We start from the raw sequence: 18,071 nt of genomic DNA, 5'->3' as shown, positions 1-18,071 counted from the left end.
AGAGGATGAGATGATTGGGTGGCATCACTGACTCGATGGACATGGGTTTGGGTGAACTCCGGGAGTTGGTGATGGACAGGGTGATGGACAGGGAGTTCGTGATGGACAGGGAGGCCTGGCGTGCTGCAGTTCATGCGGTCGCCAAGAGTCGTACACAACTGAGCGACTGAACTGAACTGAAGACCTGGCTGTGCTCTAGAGAAACTCACACTTGAGAATGATATGGAAAGCAATGACCGCAAATCACGCTTACTTCAAGTTGAATTGTCAGATGAGGGAACTGTCTACATAACAGTTCCTCTTTTGTAAATGATTTGAATAATACCATGGAAAACACATTTTTAAGTTGACTCTAAATTGAAGTTGCTGAAATGTCTGGAAACAGAAATTGTGTTCAGTGTGCCCACAACCATTTGGAGAAATAGTTTATGTTCAAAGGGGAGAACTGTAAGTCATTATCTCCAGGCTAAAATCAAGCAACAGAGATACACGTTGCGGGATGATTGTTGTCCTAGTTTAACAACTAGAGCGTGGCAAATTCCCCAAGCAGAGGGTCTGGCTTACGCCCCTCCCACTACGGACTTGAGCTGTGAATTTCCTTTCTCGTTTTCCTCTCATATTCGCACGGATAGGAAATCTTACTGGATTGGAGTGACCAGGCTGCCCTCGCCAAACCGAATTCGGTCCTCGATTCTTCCTCATGGCTAAAATCTCAGCTACCAAAGGTAGTGTCAACTATTCACTGCAGAAGCAAAGTCTCCGAATGTCTTAATGACCATCTTCTTCAGACTCCGGGTGCGAAACTCCCATTACTCCGCTGGCCTTTTCAACCAAACAAAAGCTTAATTATCCCTCCCGGTCTGGAGCTCTTTCACCCTCAAGTGGGCACCCGGCTTACCTCTTGTCCTAGGCGCCCACCTGACCTGCCACTCCCTCCCTGGATAACGCGGCAGCCCAGAGCAAGCCGCGGTCCTGCGCTCCCAGCCTGCCTCCTCCTTTGACCACCTCGGCCCCGCGGAGGCTGCTTCCTCCCGCCCACCCAGGTGGCGCGTGCGGGGCGAAATGGGTAAGTCCCGAGATTGGGACACGGCCTCGGGGCGAAAGGGGTGCGGAGAAGGGCTGCCTTGGCGGGGCGAGGGGCGTGCAACATGTGAGCGCTCGGGCGACCCAGACCGGCGGGGAGGGGCTGCGCCGGGAGGCTTTCGGGGGGTGGGGCGCGCGCGCGCGCCGAGGGCCGGAATCCGGAGGGGACGCGGAGGGGCGGGCGCGCGCCCCGCGGGGGAGGGAGGAGGCGGGCTGAGGAGGCGTCTCCTCTGAGGAGCCGCGCGGACCGCGCCAGACCCAGACCGAGCCTCGCGGCGGCGGCCGAGGCTGCAGCTCAGCAACAGGCGGCGGGCTCGGCGGGAGGCGGGGGCGGTGGAGGGGCGGGGAGCGCGAGGAGGAGCCGGCCGGCCCCGCGCCGCCGCCGCCTCTCGCCGCCGCATGGACGAGCACCTCAGCCTCCTGAGCTCGCCGCCGCAGCCCTCCGCCCGCCAGCGCGCCCACCCTCCGCAGCAGCCCGCGAGCGGCGGCGGCGCCCACACGCTGGTGAACCCCGGCCACGCCGAGCCCGCCGCGGGCTCCGAGCTGCCGCCCGACATGACGGTGGTGCCCGGGGACCACCTGCTGGAGCCGGAGGCGGCCGACGGCGGCGGGGACCCGCCTCAGGGTGGCTGCGGTGGCGGCGGCGGCTGCGACCGGTACGAGCCGCTGCCGCCCGCGCTGCCGGCCGCCGGCGAGCAGGACTGCTGCGGGGAGCGAGTGGTCATCAACATCTCGGGGCTCCGCTTCGAGACGCAGCTCAAGACCCTCTGCCAGTTCCCGGAGACGCTGCTGGGCGACCCCAAGCGGCGCATGAGGTACTTCGACCCGCTCCGCAACGAGTACTTCTTCGACCGCAACCGGCCCAGCTTCGACGCCATCCTCTACTACTATCAGTCTGGGGGTCGAATCCGCCGGCCTGTCAATGTGCCCATCGAAATCTTTTCCGAGGAGATCCGCTTCTACCAACTGGGCGAGGAGGCCATGGAGAAGTTCCGCGAGGACGAGGGCTTCCTGCGGGAGGAAGAGCGGCCCCTGCCCCGCCGCGATTTCCAGCGCCAGGTGTGGCTGCTCTTCGAGTACCCGGAGAGCTCCGGGCCGGCCCGGGGCATCGCCATCGTGTCCGTGCTCGTCATCCTCATCTCCATCGTCATCTTCTGCCTGGAGACGCTGCCTGAGTTCCGCGACGAGAAGTACTACACCGCGTCGCCGTCGCAGGAGCTGTTCGAAGCGGCCAGTAACAGCACGTCGGGGGGCCCCGCGGGAGCCTCCAGCTTCTCGGATCCCTTCTTCGTGGTGGAGACTTTGTGCATCATCTGGTTCTCCTTTGAGCTGCTGGTGCGGTTCTTCGCTTGCCCCAGCAAAGCTACCTTCTCGCGAAATATCATGAACCTGATAGACATCGTGGCCATCATCCCTTATTTCATCACTCTAGGCACTGAGCTAGCTGAGCGACAGGGCAATGGACAGCAAGCCATGTCCCTGGCCATCCTGAGAGTCATCCGCCTGGTGAGGGTCTTCCGCATCTTCAAGCTCTCCCGCCACTCCAAGGGGCTGCAGATCCTGGGGCAGACGCTGAAGGCTTCCATGCGGGAGCTGGGGCTGCTCATCTTCTTCCTTTTCATCGGCGTCATCCTCTTCTCCAGCGCTGTCTACTTTGCCGAGGCGGACGACCCCACTTCAGGTTTTAGCAGTATTCCGGATGCCTTCTGGTGGGCTGTGGTAACCATGACAACAGTAGGTTATGGTGACATGCACCCAGTGACCATAGGGGGCAAGATTGTGGGGTCACTCTGTGCCATCGCAGGTGTCTTGACCATTGCTTTGCCAGTCCCTGTAATTGTTTCCAACTTCAATTACTTCTACCACCGGGAGACAGAGGGGGAAGAGCAAGCCCAGTACTTGCACGTGGGAAGTTGCCAGCATCTCTCCCCTTCAGCTGAAGAGCTCCGGAAAGCAAGGAGTAACTCCACTCTGAGTAAGTCGGAGTATATGGTGATCGAAGAGGGGGGTATGAACCATAGCGCTTTCCCCCAGCCACCCTTCAAAACAGGCAATTCCATGGCCACCTGCACCACGAACAATAATCCCAACTCCTGTGTCAACATCAAAAAGATATTTACCGATGTTTAATATATGAAACAAGTGACATGCTGTGCTCAGTATTGTGTGGAACGTGCCCCCTTGGTCTGTGTATGCCCTTGTTTTATACATTTTCAGACCATTCATCAAGGAAAGGACATGAAGAAGTGGAACGCACACTTCATTCTCCCTCTCCCTACTGCTTCATACTGAAACAGGTGTCTGCTTTGCAAGTGGGCTGCATTCTCTCAGCTCTCCTTTATTTAACCCCTCTCTCCCTCTCTTCATATATCGGCAACAAACTTACTTTAAACTTGATTTTTAGCACACGCTCTGTAAGAAAAAAGCAAAAACCAACCAAAAAAAAAAAAAAACCCAAACTGTACATCCTGGGAGGAAATGAAACTGAAGAGCAGTTAGAATAACTGTTTAACCTCAGAATCGACAGGGAGTTGTTTCTTTACTAAGTAAAGCAGGAATAGACTTAAAGGATGCTTCAGTTTGATGGACCCTTCAACACTTGAATATTTAGTTGAATTGCCAACACTGTGGATATTTGAATGAAAAGTCTATTTAGAACAATGACTTGTAAACCCACCATAAATTTATTTGGTTTTCAACTGGAATTTCTATTTGGACTCTTCCCCCCTGGAATTTTAAGGATCTCTGGAACTTCGGACTAAGGGAAATGCCTAAAATGTCCCAATCTAATTAGTTTAACTCTTTGGGGCTTGTTAAACCTTTTGAAAGTATTAGAGTAACAGATTCCTGTGAAACTGTGTGCATTCCAGCTAGTATCTATCAGAGTCTAGAAACAGATGTTTTCAGCGCTGCTTAGAGAAACAAAAAAATTTTTCCTAATGTGTCTGAGAGATAAGCCTCTGCAGTATCACAAGAAGATTAAAGTGGCAGACACTCCTTCCAGCGGAAGTTACTAATTCGGACCTGACTGATGCAGTTCCCATAGCAACCCTTGTTTCCCGGGAAACCCGAAAAAGGTCGTCATGGCATCTCTTGCTCTCTAGCCCCACCCCTTAGCCCCAGCCGTTTCCACGGTAACCTTTCCAGATGGTTCTTCCTTACATGATTTCACAAGGAAAACCACTGTTTGAATAAACCGCACAAATAGTTAAGTCTGAGGATTCGAGGCGGTGAAATGAATCACAAAATGCTTATTTGTACTACAAAAAAATTTTAAAAATCACTGATGTCATCCCATACTGACTGAATCGAAAAGGAAAATGTCGTCATTGGAATGTTAAACATACACAATAGGCCATGATTTGAATGAAATGCCAGTAATTGGGCAATCATTTTGAAAGATGCTTCTCTACTGTTTTCTTTCCCCAAGAAGTTTCAAGCCAACAAATGAAATTAAAAAGCAAATGTAAAAGCATTCTGCACATAAGCAAATGAAATGTTCAATCAGTATACCTGAAACTTTACTACAAGGAACCTTCAGACTTCCTCTTAAAAAAAAAAAAGTATCCAGATCCCACAACAACACTCACCATCACAGCCCTTGAAAAACTAAATATATTTGAAAAGTATAAAGGATGCATGCTTTTAACTGAGGGAATTGCAGACAATCAGTGAAAAGGAGTCCCAGGAAGTAACCAAACGTTGGGGAAATACCTGCAAGTTTCAGCCATGTGCCAGGGGTGGCCAGAAGACAGACAGCATCAGGTGAGCACTGTGTGGGCTACTGGGACACTCTCTTTTTCTACAGGGAACCAGGGGGATGCCATTCATATCTAGATTTGTGCTCACTTGCAAAATCAATAGGTCTATATTTATTACAGGCTAGGTGCCTTTTGAAGATCATTTATAATACTTTTTCTGTTTGATGTCCAGGTTGCCAACAATTGTTTGGTTTCTATTGTTTATTGCAAAAAAAAAAAAAATGGGGAAAAAAGTAATTTCTCTTCAGAATAACCTTCACCCAAACTGAGCTGAAAATGACTCTGTTCCTTTTACTAACCTCCTTGGCTTCTGAACAAGCTGTTTCCCATGAAAACAGGGTAAAAGGCAGACCTGCTGTTAAATTATTGGTCTGATTTTATTTACATAATTATGTAGTAGTATGAAGTAGTACCGTTCTCAAAACAAAGATGGATAAAATTGCAAGAAGGGTAACATTTTATTTTAACATGTTATTTTATACACATTATATAAATCATGTTATTTTATATACATTATATAAATTATACATTATACATTATCCACAATTGCTTTTTGGATTGATAGGTTTAACTCTTTTATCCTAGGGTAAATGAGAGTAACCCTATTTTTAAAGCTCATAAAATATTTTCAGGTAGTCAGAAACCTACTTACTTTATTATTTGTGCATTTGAGAGAGTGAAAAATAATGATTAAAACTATAAGGGGGAAAGAGCAAAGGAAAGACAAAAAAAAAAAAGAAAGCAGGAAATCTGTGTACCTGGTCATAGAGTCATTGCTCTTATATATAAGCTTTGAAATAAAACTCCTTTATCTAGTTCCCTTTGCTACTTATTTGAGCCTTTAACATTGATACACCTTTTGACCAAACGTTTGATATTTTTAATGACCAGAAATTCTTCTTATGACCCATTTTGGTGGTGATATGTTAGACACACAACAGTCATTACATAAGAATAATTTTTGTGTCTGTTCTTAAAAGATGTAAGCATAAAGATAAATGAAGTGCAGTGACAATTTTATTCACAGTTATTCAGAAGATATAGAAACCCTGATAGTTCTATAAGTAAATTATGGTTATGCTATAATTTTGGAATTGTATGGCTTTTAAATAACAGTAATACAAAGAAGACTTTTTTTTTTAGCCAGAAAAATATGGCTTTTGAGTCATGACTTTAAGGTAGTATTATTGCTTCTGGTCGCCATATTGTAAGCTCCTTGAAGGTTATAGGTTCCGTAGTCCTGACAAAGTTTTGGACTCTAGTGCCCCGCACCAAATGTAGCATTGTGTTTGTATTCAGTACATATTTGATGAGTGAATGGCCATTATCTTACAATAATGTTGTTTTCAGGTTTTTAATGAAGTGATTTATAGCATAAGTTCTGCAGTCATATTGCCAGAGTTTGAATCCTGACTCTACTGTATGACCTTGAGCAAATTATGTAATCTCTCTGTGCCTCAGTTTCCTTATTTGTACAATAAATATAATAAATAATACCTCATAGGGTTGTTGTAAATATTAAATGTTAATACAGGTATATTGTGTCAGAGATTTTGCCAAGAGATTACATTACATTATATTATTTTATATTATTATTACATTATTTGCTAAGAGATTACATTGTTATTGGGATCATTACTCACAGGCATTATACCTGTGAGCCTTGTGAATGGTGTGAAAAACATAATCAGTGTCTTACTATTTACTTTCTATAGTAACAGTAATAATTGCAATCTGATAAGGGTCAGTCACATCCAGAACACTTCTCAACTCTGCAAGGTAAGTGGTATTATTAACCCTATCTTAGGAGGGTAAAAAAAAAGATGGTTAAGGCTAAGTGATTTACCCAAGACTTTACAGCTAGCAAGAGATCTAGCATGATTTAAAGCTAGTCACTGTGGCCCCAAAACCCATGTTCCTTTTACTGAATGACTTGAAAGAGACTGAGAGAATAAATTGCTTATACTTTTAGATTTGACTTCAGCCCATGTTACTAATTAATGGATTCATGGAAAGATCATAGCCCCAGAAACCTAATCATTCAGTGTACTGAAAATTAACCCTTTTTAAACTATCAAATATTTTTAACCATAGGAACCAAATATGGTATTTAAATCAGATGAAGAGATTGACTCTTCTAGTGATAAAAGATTATTTTCTTACCTGATTGATTTATCTAGATTTAATATTAATTTAATCGGTCTTGGTAGTGATACAATGGTTATTAGGACATTATCCAATGGATAATGGGTATTTTTCAGGTTTAAGATTAATTTCCTATTTTTATGTGTTTTACTCTACAATAGATGATAGTATTATGCAGATTATTATTTTTCTATCTTCTCATTCTTTAATTGGACTACTGAAGAACCATGCCAAAAAGTAGTATAAACATTTTGACTCTCCCTTGTTAAGAAAGGAGAAATTACATAGAACAAACGCAGGGAAACCAGAAGGAGACTGCCATTTTCACTGAAATTTGACATTATTTATTGCCTTACTTAACCACTCCATGACTCTTTAAGAACATCTGTGCTGAAAAAAAAAAATCAAGATATAGCTGTGTCCTACATAATAATTGTAGCCCCTTCCTCAAGGTCCTAAGGCATTTACAAAATGAAATTGGATAGTGAATTGGGCTTAGAGCAGAATGCTAAGGAGCCTCAGTTTACACATGCTAGTTAACTTTGTTGAACCATAGACTTCACTGAGCTCAGTTGCATGTCCTGGATGTTGAAAGGTATACCTATGCCTGTATGTGCAAGAGATTCATGGGAGGAGATGTGACTGGATCAGTGCATATCCATCAGCACCCTGGGAAAAATATATATACCCTACAGCTAGAGAATCCAGAGATAAAAACAATAGCATTATTTTATTTTTTATATGGTGTTTTAAACAGATATTATAGCAAACTTAAATACCCACCAACTAAGGTGATATAATCACAAATGGCTACACATAAGAGGAGTGTTACATTAATTATTTCTCAACTTTGAAATAAAATTTGGGGATTGAAATTTTAAATGCACAGTATGAAGAAATTTAAAGTTATGGTTCATTTACATAAAACTTATTGTTTGCCTCTTTGGCATATAACATACTCAAGTAATTGCTTTGCTGATTGTACATAAATCCAATATATATACTATATTCTAGTAGTCTGTTCTTTTGAGAACCATAACTAGAATTTCCTGACTTCCTATACATTTAAAATTTCAACATTTTCTACAGCAGTTCCAAGACCTTTCCATCTCTCAGCTGTGAATAGAAGTGCTAATCCCTCACACTAAGAAATGCAAAAAAGCACATGTGCCCTCAGTCTGAAGACTCATGCAAACACTGAGATAGAAGTGAGGAGCATAAGAATGGGGAAGAGGATGTTTAGAGATTGCATTTTAGGGTGGGATTTTTTTTCTTCCTGTTTTGTATTTGGCCTTTTAAACTAAGGAGGATAAAACTATTGCTTTAAAACTAATTTCCTAATGCCGTTTGCAGTGACATGGATAGTCCTAGAGAATGTCATGCTGAGTGAAGTCAGAGAGAGAAGTATCATATGACATCCCTTATGTGTGGAATCTGAAAAGAAATTATACAAATGAACTTATATACAAAATAGAAGCAGACTCACAGACTTAAAAACAAGATTTTGATGGCTCAGGGGAGGGAGTTAGGGAGTTTGGGGTGGGTAGGTACACACTGCCATATTTAACATGAGTAACCAACAAGGACCTACTGTGTAGCAAATGGAACTCTGCTCAATATTATGTGGCAGTCTGGATGGGAATGGTGTTTGGGGGAGAATGGATACATGTATATGTATGACTGATTCCCTTCATTGTTCACCTAAAACTATCAGCTATACCCCGATACAAAATTTTTAAAATTACTAATTTCCTACATTTCATTTAGTAATTTTATATATAATAAATCACTTTTTTTTTAAATAACCTGCTGTAAATGGTTGATAGTCTGAGAGAAAGCAAATCTAAGAAGACAGAAAGGAGAGGAAACCACACAGAGCCCAAACTGTATGGTTGTGACTCAGCCCCAAGCCTCCTGCCTGAAAATGGCAATTGCCATATCATACATGATAATAGTATTCTTTAAATGATTTAGGTTAGAGCATTTCAGATATTTGTCTTAGTTTTCAGTGATGCTATGAATGAATTTTGTCTACTTTTCTGTGGTTTTTCTCTTCTCTCGATCTCTTTTTTTTTTTTTTTTTTGGTCCTGGATGTGTTTTTTCTTATACTTCAGATTTTGCACTATTAACCATCAAATGCATTAAAGAAGTGATCTGAAAAAGAGGCTCCATCATTTTCTTGGGAGCCATTTTATTACTGCTGCAACCTAAATAGCGCAAAATAGGAACTCTTGCCGGAAAAATAAATCTTGGGATTTTTCTGATTGTTAGTCAGATAGCATTCAAGCAGACAAAAGATCACATTTCATCCTATCTAAAGAATGTTAGGGATAAATCTGTGTATGCAGGGCTCTGACTTTGCAGATCCAGGGATCATAGCCCCCAGCATGGTGGTAGGAAATGGAGAGATACTTTTTCTCTTCTGATGAGCCCCCAGCCTCCCCTCACCCCTTCCTTGAGGGTTTAAAGGCTCTGGGGAATCTCTGTGGAGAGTCCCCATTACCTCTTTAGAATGAAAGTCAGCATTGCCCCTGTGTGTTAGAGGGCCATCAGCACTGCTCTTTCAGTTGTTCTCTGTTAAGTTTATTTTAAACTCCTTTAACAATTCTACGGTTCTTATTTTTATACATTTAAACATTTCCTTAAATTAAAGCATTTAATTTAACTTGAAAGAAAAGCCCATGGGATTATTACATGCACACACTTCACCTCTTCAGAAGTTATACCCCGTCCTATATGATTTTTATCTGTATATGCTTTTTATCTGTAGATCTAAAGTCTAATTCATTTTCTGACAATTAATGAATTTCCAAAATATTTGTTTTCATTCATATGTGCAGCATAAACATTTAAAAATCATTTTAATTTTGTAAAGCCTTTCAAAAGGGAGATTTATTGCCAAGTAGTCTCAGTGTATCAGTATCTATTAATGTAGTAATAAATTCAAAGAGAAGTAAATACATTCAGTCTATCACTGAGTTCTGTCATTTCACCTCCTAAATGTCTCTAAAAAAACCCCACTTTTCTATACCACTGCCACCACCACTTTAGTCCACATTCCCATCATCTCTATCCTGGATAAGTGTGAAGGTCTCTCATCTGGCCTTCCCACATTTCCTGGGGCCAATCTGACCCTTTCTCCACCTGGTAACCAAAATGATCTTTCTGAGACTCAAATCTAATTGTATCACCTGCCTCTGCTTAAATTTTTTTCAAGATCTTTTTCTTGTTCTTAGGGTCTCTTGTGTGTATGCTCGGTCATGTCCGACTCTTTGTGACCCCATAGATTGTAGTCCATCAGGCTCCCAAATATCTAGCCCTATCCTATACCTGTGTTCCTCCCCTCCCCTGTTGTATTCCAACAACCCTGATCTTCCAGTTACAGAATAAGCTCTCCTTTTACCTTAAGCAGTGGGGATCTTTGCAAATGTTCCCACTGCTAGCCCCTTCCTTCTCTCCTCACCCCATTCACTTCTATCTTTACTTCAATACTTCTCCAAGTTATCTCTCATGACTCTGGTCTTATCTATTCATCTGTTATGGTATAGTTCATCAAATTTAAGGTGCTCTTCTTTACTAGAGCCAGCATTATTTTATATGCCACTAAAAAAAAAAAAAAAAAAAGAAGAAGAAGAGAAAAACTGCCAGTTATACGGGAAAGTACCAGAGATTTTGAGATACATCCCAATTTCATAGCTGCTCAAATCTGGAAAAGTATATCTTGGAATGAATTATTATAGTATGTTATCTTGACATAGCTGTAATTTTAAGTTTATTTATGTCATATAATTAGTGTCTATTTCCTATATAAGAGTTGGGACTGTATCTCTCTTTGTTTACCATTTAATCCCTTCCCATTCTCTCCAGACAGGCTTTCGCCCCTACCAGTTCACCAAAATCATACTGTTTAGGGTCCTGGTGACCTCCTGAAGCTGTATCCAGTGGCCATTTCTCAGGACTCACTTCATTTGACCAGTCAGAAGCATTTGGCCCTATAGAATACATCCCCACTCCTAGGAAGAAATGTTTCATCTAACTTGCAGGATACACTGAATTTTCTTCCTACCTCTCTGGCCTTGCCTGTTCAGTCTCTTTTACTGGTTCTTCTGCACCCCTCCTGGGTCTTCATGTTGCAGAACCCCATGGGCCATGATTTAGTCCTTAGACCTCTTTTTCTTCTCCATTCAGTCTAATTCTCATAGTTTTAGATGACCTATACATAAATTTGTATCTCCCACTTGGCCTTCTCTCCTAAACTCCAGATTGAATTTCTGACTGTCCACTTGACATCTCCACTTGCATAACTAATAGATATCTCAAACTTAATATGTCCAAAACTGAGCTTCCTTCTCCTCCCCAATCCCTCCCACCACCACCCCCCTCTCCAAGCCCATGCCTCCTGCCTTCTTCCATACAGGACAAAACAAAATGCCTGGTGTATTTGAGGAAGAGCAATATGTATTTGAGGAAGTCACTAATCTATTACCTTTATTAAAAATTGTAATTAAAATCAGTCAAGAGTGACTATATGTCAGATTTCAAAATGTAGTAAGCAACTAAAAACCATAGACAGAAACAATTTCTCCAAGTAAAATCTGTGTTTGAATTGCTTCATGGCTAAATTCTATAAACCTTATACCTGCAAACATTTTAACTCATTTTGAAAGGTCAATTTGTATTACTCTGTAGCTAGGTGGCTCAGACGGTAAAGCGTCTGCCTACAATGTGGGAGACCCAGGTTCGATTCCTGGGTCAGGAAGATCCCCTGGAGAAGGAAATGGCAATCCACTCCAGCACTCTTGCCTCAAAAATTCCACGTACAGAGGAGCCTGATAGGCTACAGTCCATGGGGTTGCAAAGAGTCGGACACGACTGAGTGACTTCACTTTCACTTATGTGTTTTGAGGAGATTTATTTTTAGTAGGCCTAAATACTGCTCTAAGTAGTATTGCTTACACCTCATGGCTCATTTTCTCATGACTTTCAGACTTTTGGCAAAGTTCTACATCTTGGCACGTTACCAGTTTTAATTACTAAGTGAGTTAAAAAGTTTTTTGCTTGCCAAGACTATAATTTCAAAGAGGCCAATCAGAGAACTATACATAATTCAGCAAGAACTCTTTCTAGTCTTTGGGGCTAATTCATGACCACTTAGTTGGTAGAATTTGTAGAGGTGGTTGTTGTGCAGCCAACACCAAGTTATTCAGTAGATGTCAAAGTATAAACTCATGAAAACCAAGTGTCCATAAAACCATGTTACAGAAAGATTTCAAATTTTTCCTCATCAAATACAAATTGTGTCACTTTTCCACCCATGGACTGCAGCATTCCCTGCTTCCCTGTCCTTCACTATCTCCTTGAGTTTGCTTAAACTCATGTCCATTGAATTGGTGACGCCATGCAACCATCTCATCCTCTGTCTCCCCCTTCTCCTCCTGCCCTCAATTTTTCCTAGCATCAGAGTCTTTTCCAGTGAGTCAGCTCTTTGCATGGCCAAAGTATTGGAGCTTCAACTTCAGCATCAGTCCTTCCAATGAATATTTAGGATTGATTCCTTTAGGATTAACTGGTTTGATCTCCTTGTTGTCCAAGGGACTCGTAAGGGTCTTCTCCAGCCCCACAGTTCCAAAACATCAATTCTTCAGTGCTCAGCCTTCTTTATGGTTCAGCTCTCATATCTGTACATGACCACTGGAAAACTATAGCTTTGACTAGATGGACCTTTGTCAGCAAAGTGATGTCTCTGCTTTTTAATACACTGTCTAGATTTGCCATAACTTTTCTTCCAATGAAGAATTTGATTTCATGGCTTCAGTCACCATCCACAGCAATTTTGGAGCCCAAGAAAATAAAATCTGCCATTGTTTCTACTTTTTCCCCTTCTATTTGACATGAAGTGATGGAACCAGATGCCATGCTCTTAGTTTTTTGAATGTCGAGTTTTAAGCCAGCTTTGTCACTCTCCTCTTTCACCCTCATTAAGAAGCTCTTTAGCTCCTCTTTGCTGCTTTCTCCCATTGGAGTGGTATGGTCTTTATATCTGAGGTTGTAGATATTTCTCCCAGAAATCTTGATTCCAGCTTGTGATTCATCTAGCCCAGCATTTCGCATGATGTACTCTGTATATACATTAAATAAGCAGGGTAACAAATACACCCTTGACATATTCCTTTCCCAGTTTTGAACCAGTCTGTTGTTCCATGTCAGGTTTTAACTGTTGCTTCTTGACCCACATACAGGTTTCTCAGGAGACAAGTAAGGTGGTCTGGTATTCCCATCTCTTTAAAACTTTTCCAGTTTGTTGTGATCCACACAGTCAGAAGCTTTAGCATAGTGAATGAAACAGAAGTAGATGGTTTTTTGGAATTCATTTTCTTTTTCTGTGATTTGACAAATGTTGACAATTTGATCTCTGGTTCCTCTGCCTTTTCTGAATCCAGCTTGAACATCTGGAAGTTCTTGGTTCACATACTGTTGGAGCCTACCTGGAAGGATTTTGAGCGTTGTTACCTTGCCAACATGTGAAATGAGCACAATTGTATAGTAGTTTGAACATTCTTTGGCATTGCCTTTCTTCAGGAATGGAATGAAAACTGACCTTTTCCAGTCTTGTGGCACTGCTCAGTTTTCCAAATTTGCTGACATATTGAGTACAGCATTTTAACAGCATCATCTTTTAGTATTTGAAATAGCTAAGCTGAAATTCCATCACTTCCACTAGCTTTATTCATAGTAATGCTTCCTAAAGGCTCACCTGACTTAACACTCCAGGATGTCTGGCCTCTAGGTAAGTGACCACACCATCGTGGTTATCCGGGTCATTAAGACCTTTTTTGTATAGTTCTTGTGTGTAATCTTTCCACGTCTTCTTAATCTCTTCTGCTTCTGTTAGGTCCTTGCTGTTTCTCTTCTTCATTGTACCCATCTTTGCATGAAATGTTCCCTTAGTATCTCCAGTTTTCTTGAGGAGGTCTCTAGTCTTTCCCATTCTTTCCCATTGTTTTCCTCTGTTTCTTTGCATTGTTCGTTTAAGAAGATTTGATTATCTCTCCTTGCTATTCTCTGGAATTCTGCACTCAGTTGGGTATATCTTTCCCTTTCTCCTTTGCCTTTCACTTCTCTTCTTTTCTCAACTATTTGTAAGGCTTTCTTGGACAACCACTTTCCTTCTTGCATTTCTTTTTCTTTGAAATAGTTTTGGTCACTACCTCCTATACAGTGTCATGAACCTCCGTCAATACTTCTTCAGGCACTCTGTCTACCAGATCCAATCCCTTTAATCTATTCATCACCTCTGCTGTATAATCATAAAGAATTTGATTTAGGTCATACATGAGTGGCCTAGTGGTTTTCCCTGCTTTCTTCCATTTAAGCCTGAAGTTTACAATAAGGAGCTCATGATCCAAGCCAGTTAGCTCCAGATCTTGTTTCTGTTGACTGTATAGAGCTTCTCCATCTTTGGCTGCAAAGAATATCATTAGTCTGATTTTGACACTGACCATCTGGTGATGTCCATGTGTAGTTGGTTGTCCGTGTTGTCCATGTCTATGTCTTGTGTTGTTGGTAGAGGATGTTTGCTATGACGAGTGTGTTCTCTTGAACAAACTCTGTTCGGCTTTGCCCTGCTTCATTTGGTAATGCAAGGCCAAACTTGCCGTTACTTCAGGAATCTCTTGACCTCCTACTTTTGCATTCGCATCACCCATGCGAATAAAGGACATCTTTTGGGGCAAGGGTCGGGGGTTATATATAGAAAGTCTTGTCGGTCTTCATAGAACTGTTCAACTTAAGCTTCTTTGGCATTAGTGATTGGCCTTAGACTTGGATTACTGTGATGTTGAATGGTTTGCCTTGGAAACGAACTGAGATCATTCTACTGTTTTTGAGATTCTCCCCAAGTACTGCCTTTCAGATTCTTTCATTGACTATGACGGCTACTCCATTTCCTCTAAGGGATTCTTGCCCTCAGTAGTAGATATAATGGTCATCTGAATTAAATTCACCCATTCCTGTCCATTTTAGTTCACTAATTCCTACAATGTTGATGTTCACTCTTGCCATCTGCTTAACCACATCCAGTTTACCTTGATTCATGGACCTAACATTCCAGGTTCCTATGCAGTGTTTTTATTTATATCATCAGACTTTATTTTTACCACCATACGCATCCACAACTGAGCATTATTTGTGCTTTGGCCCTGCCGCTTCATTCTTTCTGGAGCTATTTCTCTGCTCTTCCCCAGTAGCATATTGAACACCTACCGACCTGGGGAATTCATCCTCCAGTGTCATATCTTTTTGCCTTTTCATACTGTTCATGGGGTTCTTGAGGCAAGATACTGAGTTTTCATTCAAGAATTCATTTCAGTCTGGGCAGAAGTCTTAATTACTTTTTCACAGGCTTGATAGTGTTGCCAAAATTTGGCCTCTGTTCACGGTGCTGAATAGAAACTCAGAGATAGAGTTTTGGGTGAAGTAGAAAAGAGTAGCTTTTATTGCTTTTCCATGTAAATGGGGACACAGCAGGCTAGTGCCTCAAGTCTGTGTGACCCCCCCCCCGGGGGGTAGTAAGAAGACTTATAGTGTTCGAGGAGCAGAGCGTGATCAGCTCATGCACAGTTCTTGGATTGATTGGCATCAGGTAAAGTTTCAAGCGTCATCAGCTTTCTGGTTTCAACCAGTCTAGGGTCTGTGTTCTTGTGGTCAATGCTTTCATCTGGAGGGGGTCTGCTTCCTGTAAAAGCAACTTAGGAATGTGTATCAGGCTTCTATCTATATCTTTCAGGGAAATGGGTGTTCAAAGATTCTGCTATGTGGCAGAATTGTAGTCTAAATTGTTACCAATTTCCTGGCCCAAGGGCTGGTCTTCGTTTCTACATCTTCACATTTCCCAATCATTAACTCTTTATTGAAATTTTTATTTATTTATTTAGGCTGTGTTGGGTCTCTGTTGCTGCACGGGATTTTCCCTAGCTGTGGTGAGCGGGGGCTCTTCTCTAGTTACTGTGCATGGGCTTCTTGTGGTAGCATCTTTTGTTGTGGAGCACAGGCTGTAGGGCATGGGGGCTCCAGTAATTGAAGCTCCTGGGCTCTAGAGCACAGGTTCAGTAGTTGTGGCACATGCTCTTAGTTGCTCCACGGCATGTCGGATCTTTCCGAGATAAGGGATCAAACCCGTGTCTCCACATTGGCCGGTGGATTCTTTACCACTGAGCCACCAGTGAAGCCCCCAGTCATTAACTCTTGAGTCAGCATTTTACTTTAAAAGACAAGGACACAGGAGCTTGTGCACAGTTTCAGTCACTATTGATATTTGACCGTTCTTATCCTGTTTTCTTGCTTTGTTTGTTAGAACATTTATTTGGTGAAATAGCTTCAACTATGTCTCCATTTTTTATTATACTTCCTTTCTTTCTTTTGTAATTTTGATACTTAAGCCAAAGTCCATTTTTCTAAGTCCTTCAACCCATTTCTTAGCTCCTAATATAAACAATATAAGTGAAGTCACTCAGTCGTGTCTGACTCTTTGCGACCCCATGGACTATAGCCCACTAGGCTCCTCCATCCATGGAATTTTCTAGGCAAGAGTACTGGAGTGGGTGGCTATTTCCTTCTCCAGGGGATCTTCCCGACCCAGGGATCGAACCCAGGTCTCCCACATTGCAGGCAGACACTTTACCATCTGAGCCTCCAGGGAAGCCCTAAACAATATAATTACCATCTAAATATCCCTTTTACTTTTTCCCTTTTTTTTTTTTTTTGTTTCTGTTGAATTACTACTCCTTCCACACCTGCAGACTTATTAATCCTAAGAGCCTTGAGGCAGGTATTAACTCATGAGCTTAAAGAAAGCCCCAGCCCCTTATATAAAAAGGCTGTGTCAAGAAAAGAATAGCTTAATCTCAACATAGCCAAAGCTGCACTGGCATTGAGCAGAAGTTAGGCACTGAGGACATAAAAAGGTTATTATATCATCATGTTACTTTTCTTGTAATTAGTAGTCATCAGTAACTTGTAGATCATTGCAATTTTCAAACTTTTATAATGAACATTAAGTGTACTGTGATGCAAGAATGTACTCTTACTTTTTAACTAAAGACTAGCGTTAAAAAGAAGTTACTTCTTTCATGAAGGATGAGCAAGTATAATCCAAGCCAAAAAGGGAAGACTTTTTACTAGATAATTTCCCAGCATGGTAGGCATACAACATGTAGTTCAGTGAGTGAATGATTCTTCCATGAAAAGCATACTCAGATTCCAAATTGCCATCATTAAGCATTTATCACTGATTTTGAGATACCTGCTAAAACCAAGAGTACATATGGGAAACAGTTTTCTCTATGTATTATGATGGATAGTATTCACATATTGAAACCTGAAGCTGGGTATAGGATTTTCTGTTTTTGTCTTTCTAAGTTTCACAATAAATTATATATCCAATTTACATTGTACGAAGTAGTAGGGATTTATTCATTCACTCAGCACATAAAGTGTTTGTGTGCCAGACACTATACTAGATTCTGAATGTAGCAATGAATAAGACAGTTGTGCTGCTCTATGCTATTTTTAAGGAACACTTTACTGTCTGCATTTCCAAATAATTTTTTCGTAGTTGGTGAGAAGAAAACAATAAACTTGAACTTTAATTTCTTGCTTCTCCAGAAACCCTGGTTAAGTGGTGGTTGTTGTCTTAATTTTTTTTTCTTAAAATAGTATACAACTATGCAGAGTTCCCCCTGGAGAAGGAAAAGGCAACCCACTCCAGTATTCTGGGGCAGAGTTCATATTTTAAAGGATCAGTAGATTTGAAAGCTATTTGTAATAATTGGTCATACAGAGTATCTGTAGTTCTAGGTACTATGTCTCTAGTACCTAGAACATGGTTATCAAAACACTAGTTTTGAGACTGTTTTGCTGTCTCCTTTTTCCCCTCGTCATAACATTTATCTGAGCATGAGACTTCAATTCACTTCGAAGATTACTACAGTGGAATGTACAGAAAAGAAGCAAGCCCTTGAAAATACATTGAGAAAATTGATACATGTCTTTTTCTAAAAAGCAGTTGGCACTTGGTACATTTC

General features: G+C 41.7%; 1 protein-coding gene across 3 annotated transcripts in view; it reads left to right on the top strand.

Moving 5' to 3' along the window:
* Positions 1-1,337: 1,337 nt before the first annotated feature.
* KCNA3 (potassium voltage-gated channel subfamily A member 3) overlaps positions 1,338-18,071 on the top strand; it is a 28,349-nt gene continuing 11,615 nt past the window's right edge. For 2 of the 3 annotated variants that reach the window (XM_060401436.1, XM_004023666.5), the window contains exon 1: positions 1,338-4,848. In XM_060401436.1, coding sequence (XP_060257419.1) covers positions 1,483-3,213 — 1,731 coding nt within the window. In that variant the 5' untranslated portion in view covers positions 1,338-1,482 and the 3' untranslated portion in view covers positions 3,214-4,848. Of the gene's footprint in view, positions 4,849-6,559; positions 6,624-18,071 lie in introns of all 3 variants that reach the window. The other variant, XM_042252203.1, reaches the window with a different exon arrangement.

The sequence above is a fragment of the Ovis aries genome, chromosome 1 (assembly GCF_016772045.2).
Source record: "Ovis aries strain OAR_USU_Benz2616 breed Rambouillet chromosome 1, ARS-UI_Ramb_v3.0, whole genome shotgun sequence".
NCBI lineage: Eukaryota > Metazoa > Chordata > Mammalia > Artiodactyla > Bovidae > Ovis > Ovis aries.
Note: the sequence above shows the minus strand (reverse complement) of the source record. Positions and strands in the feature narration are given on the sequence as shown.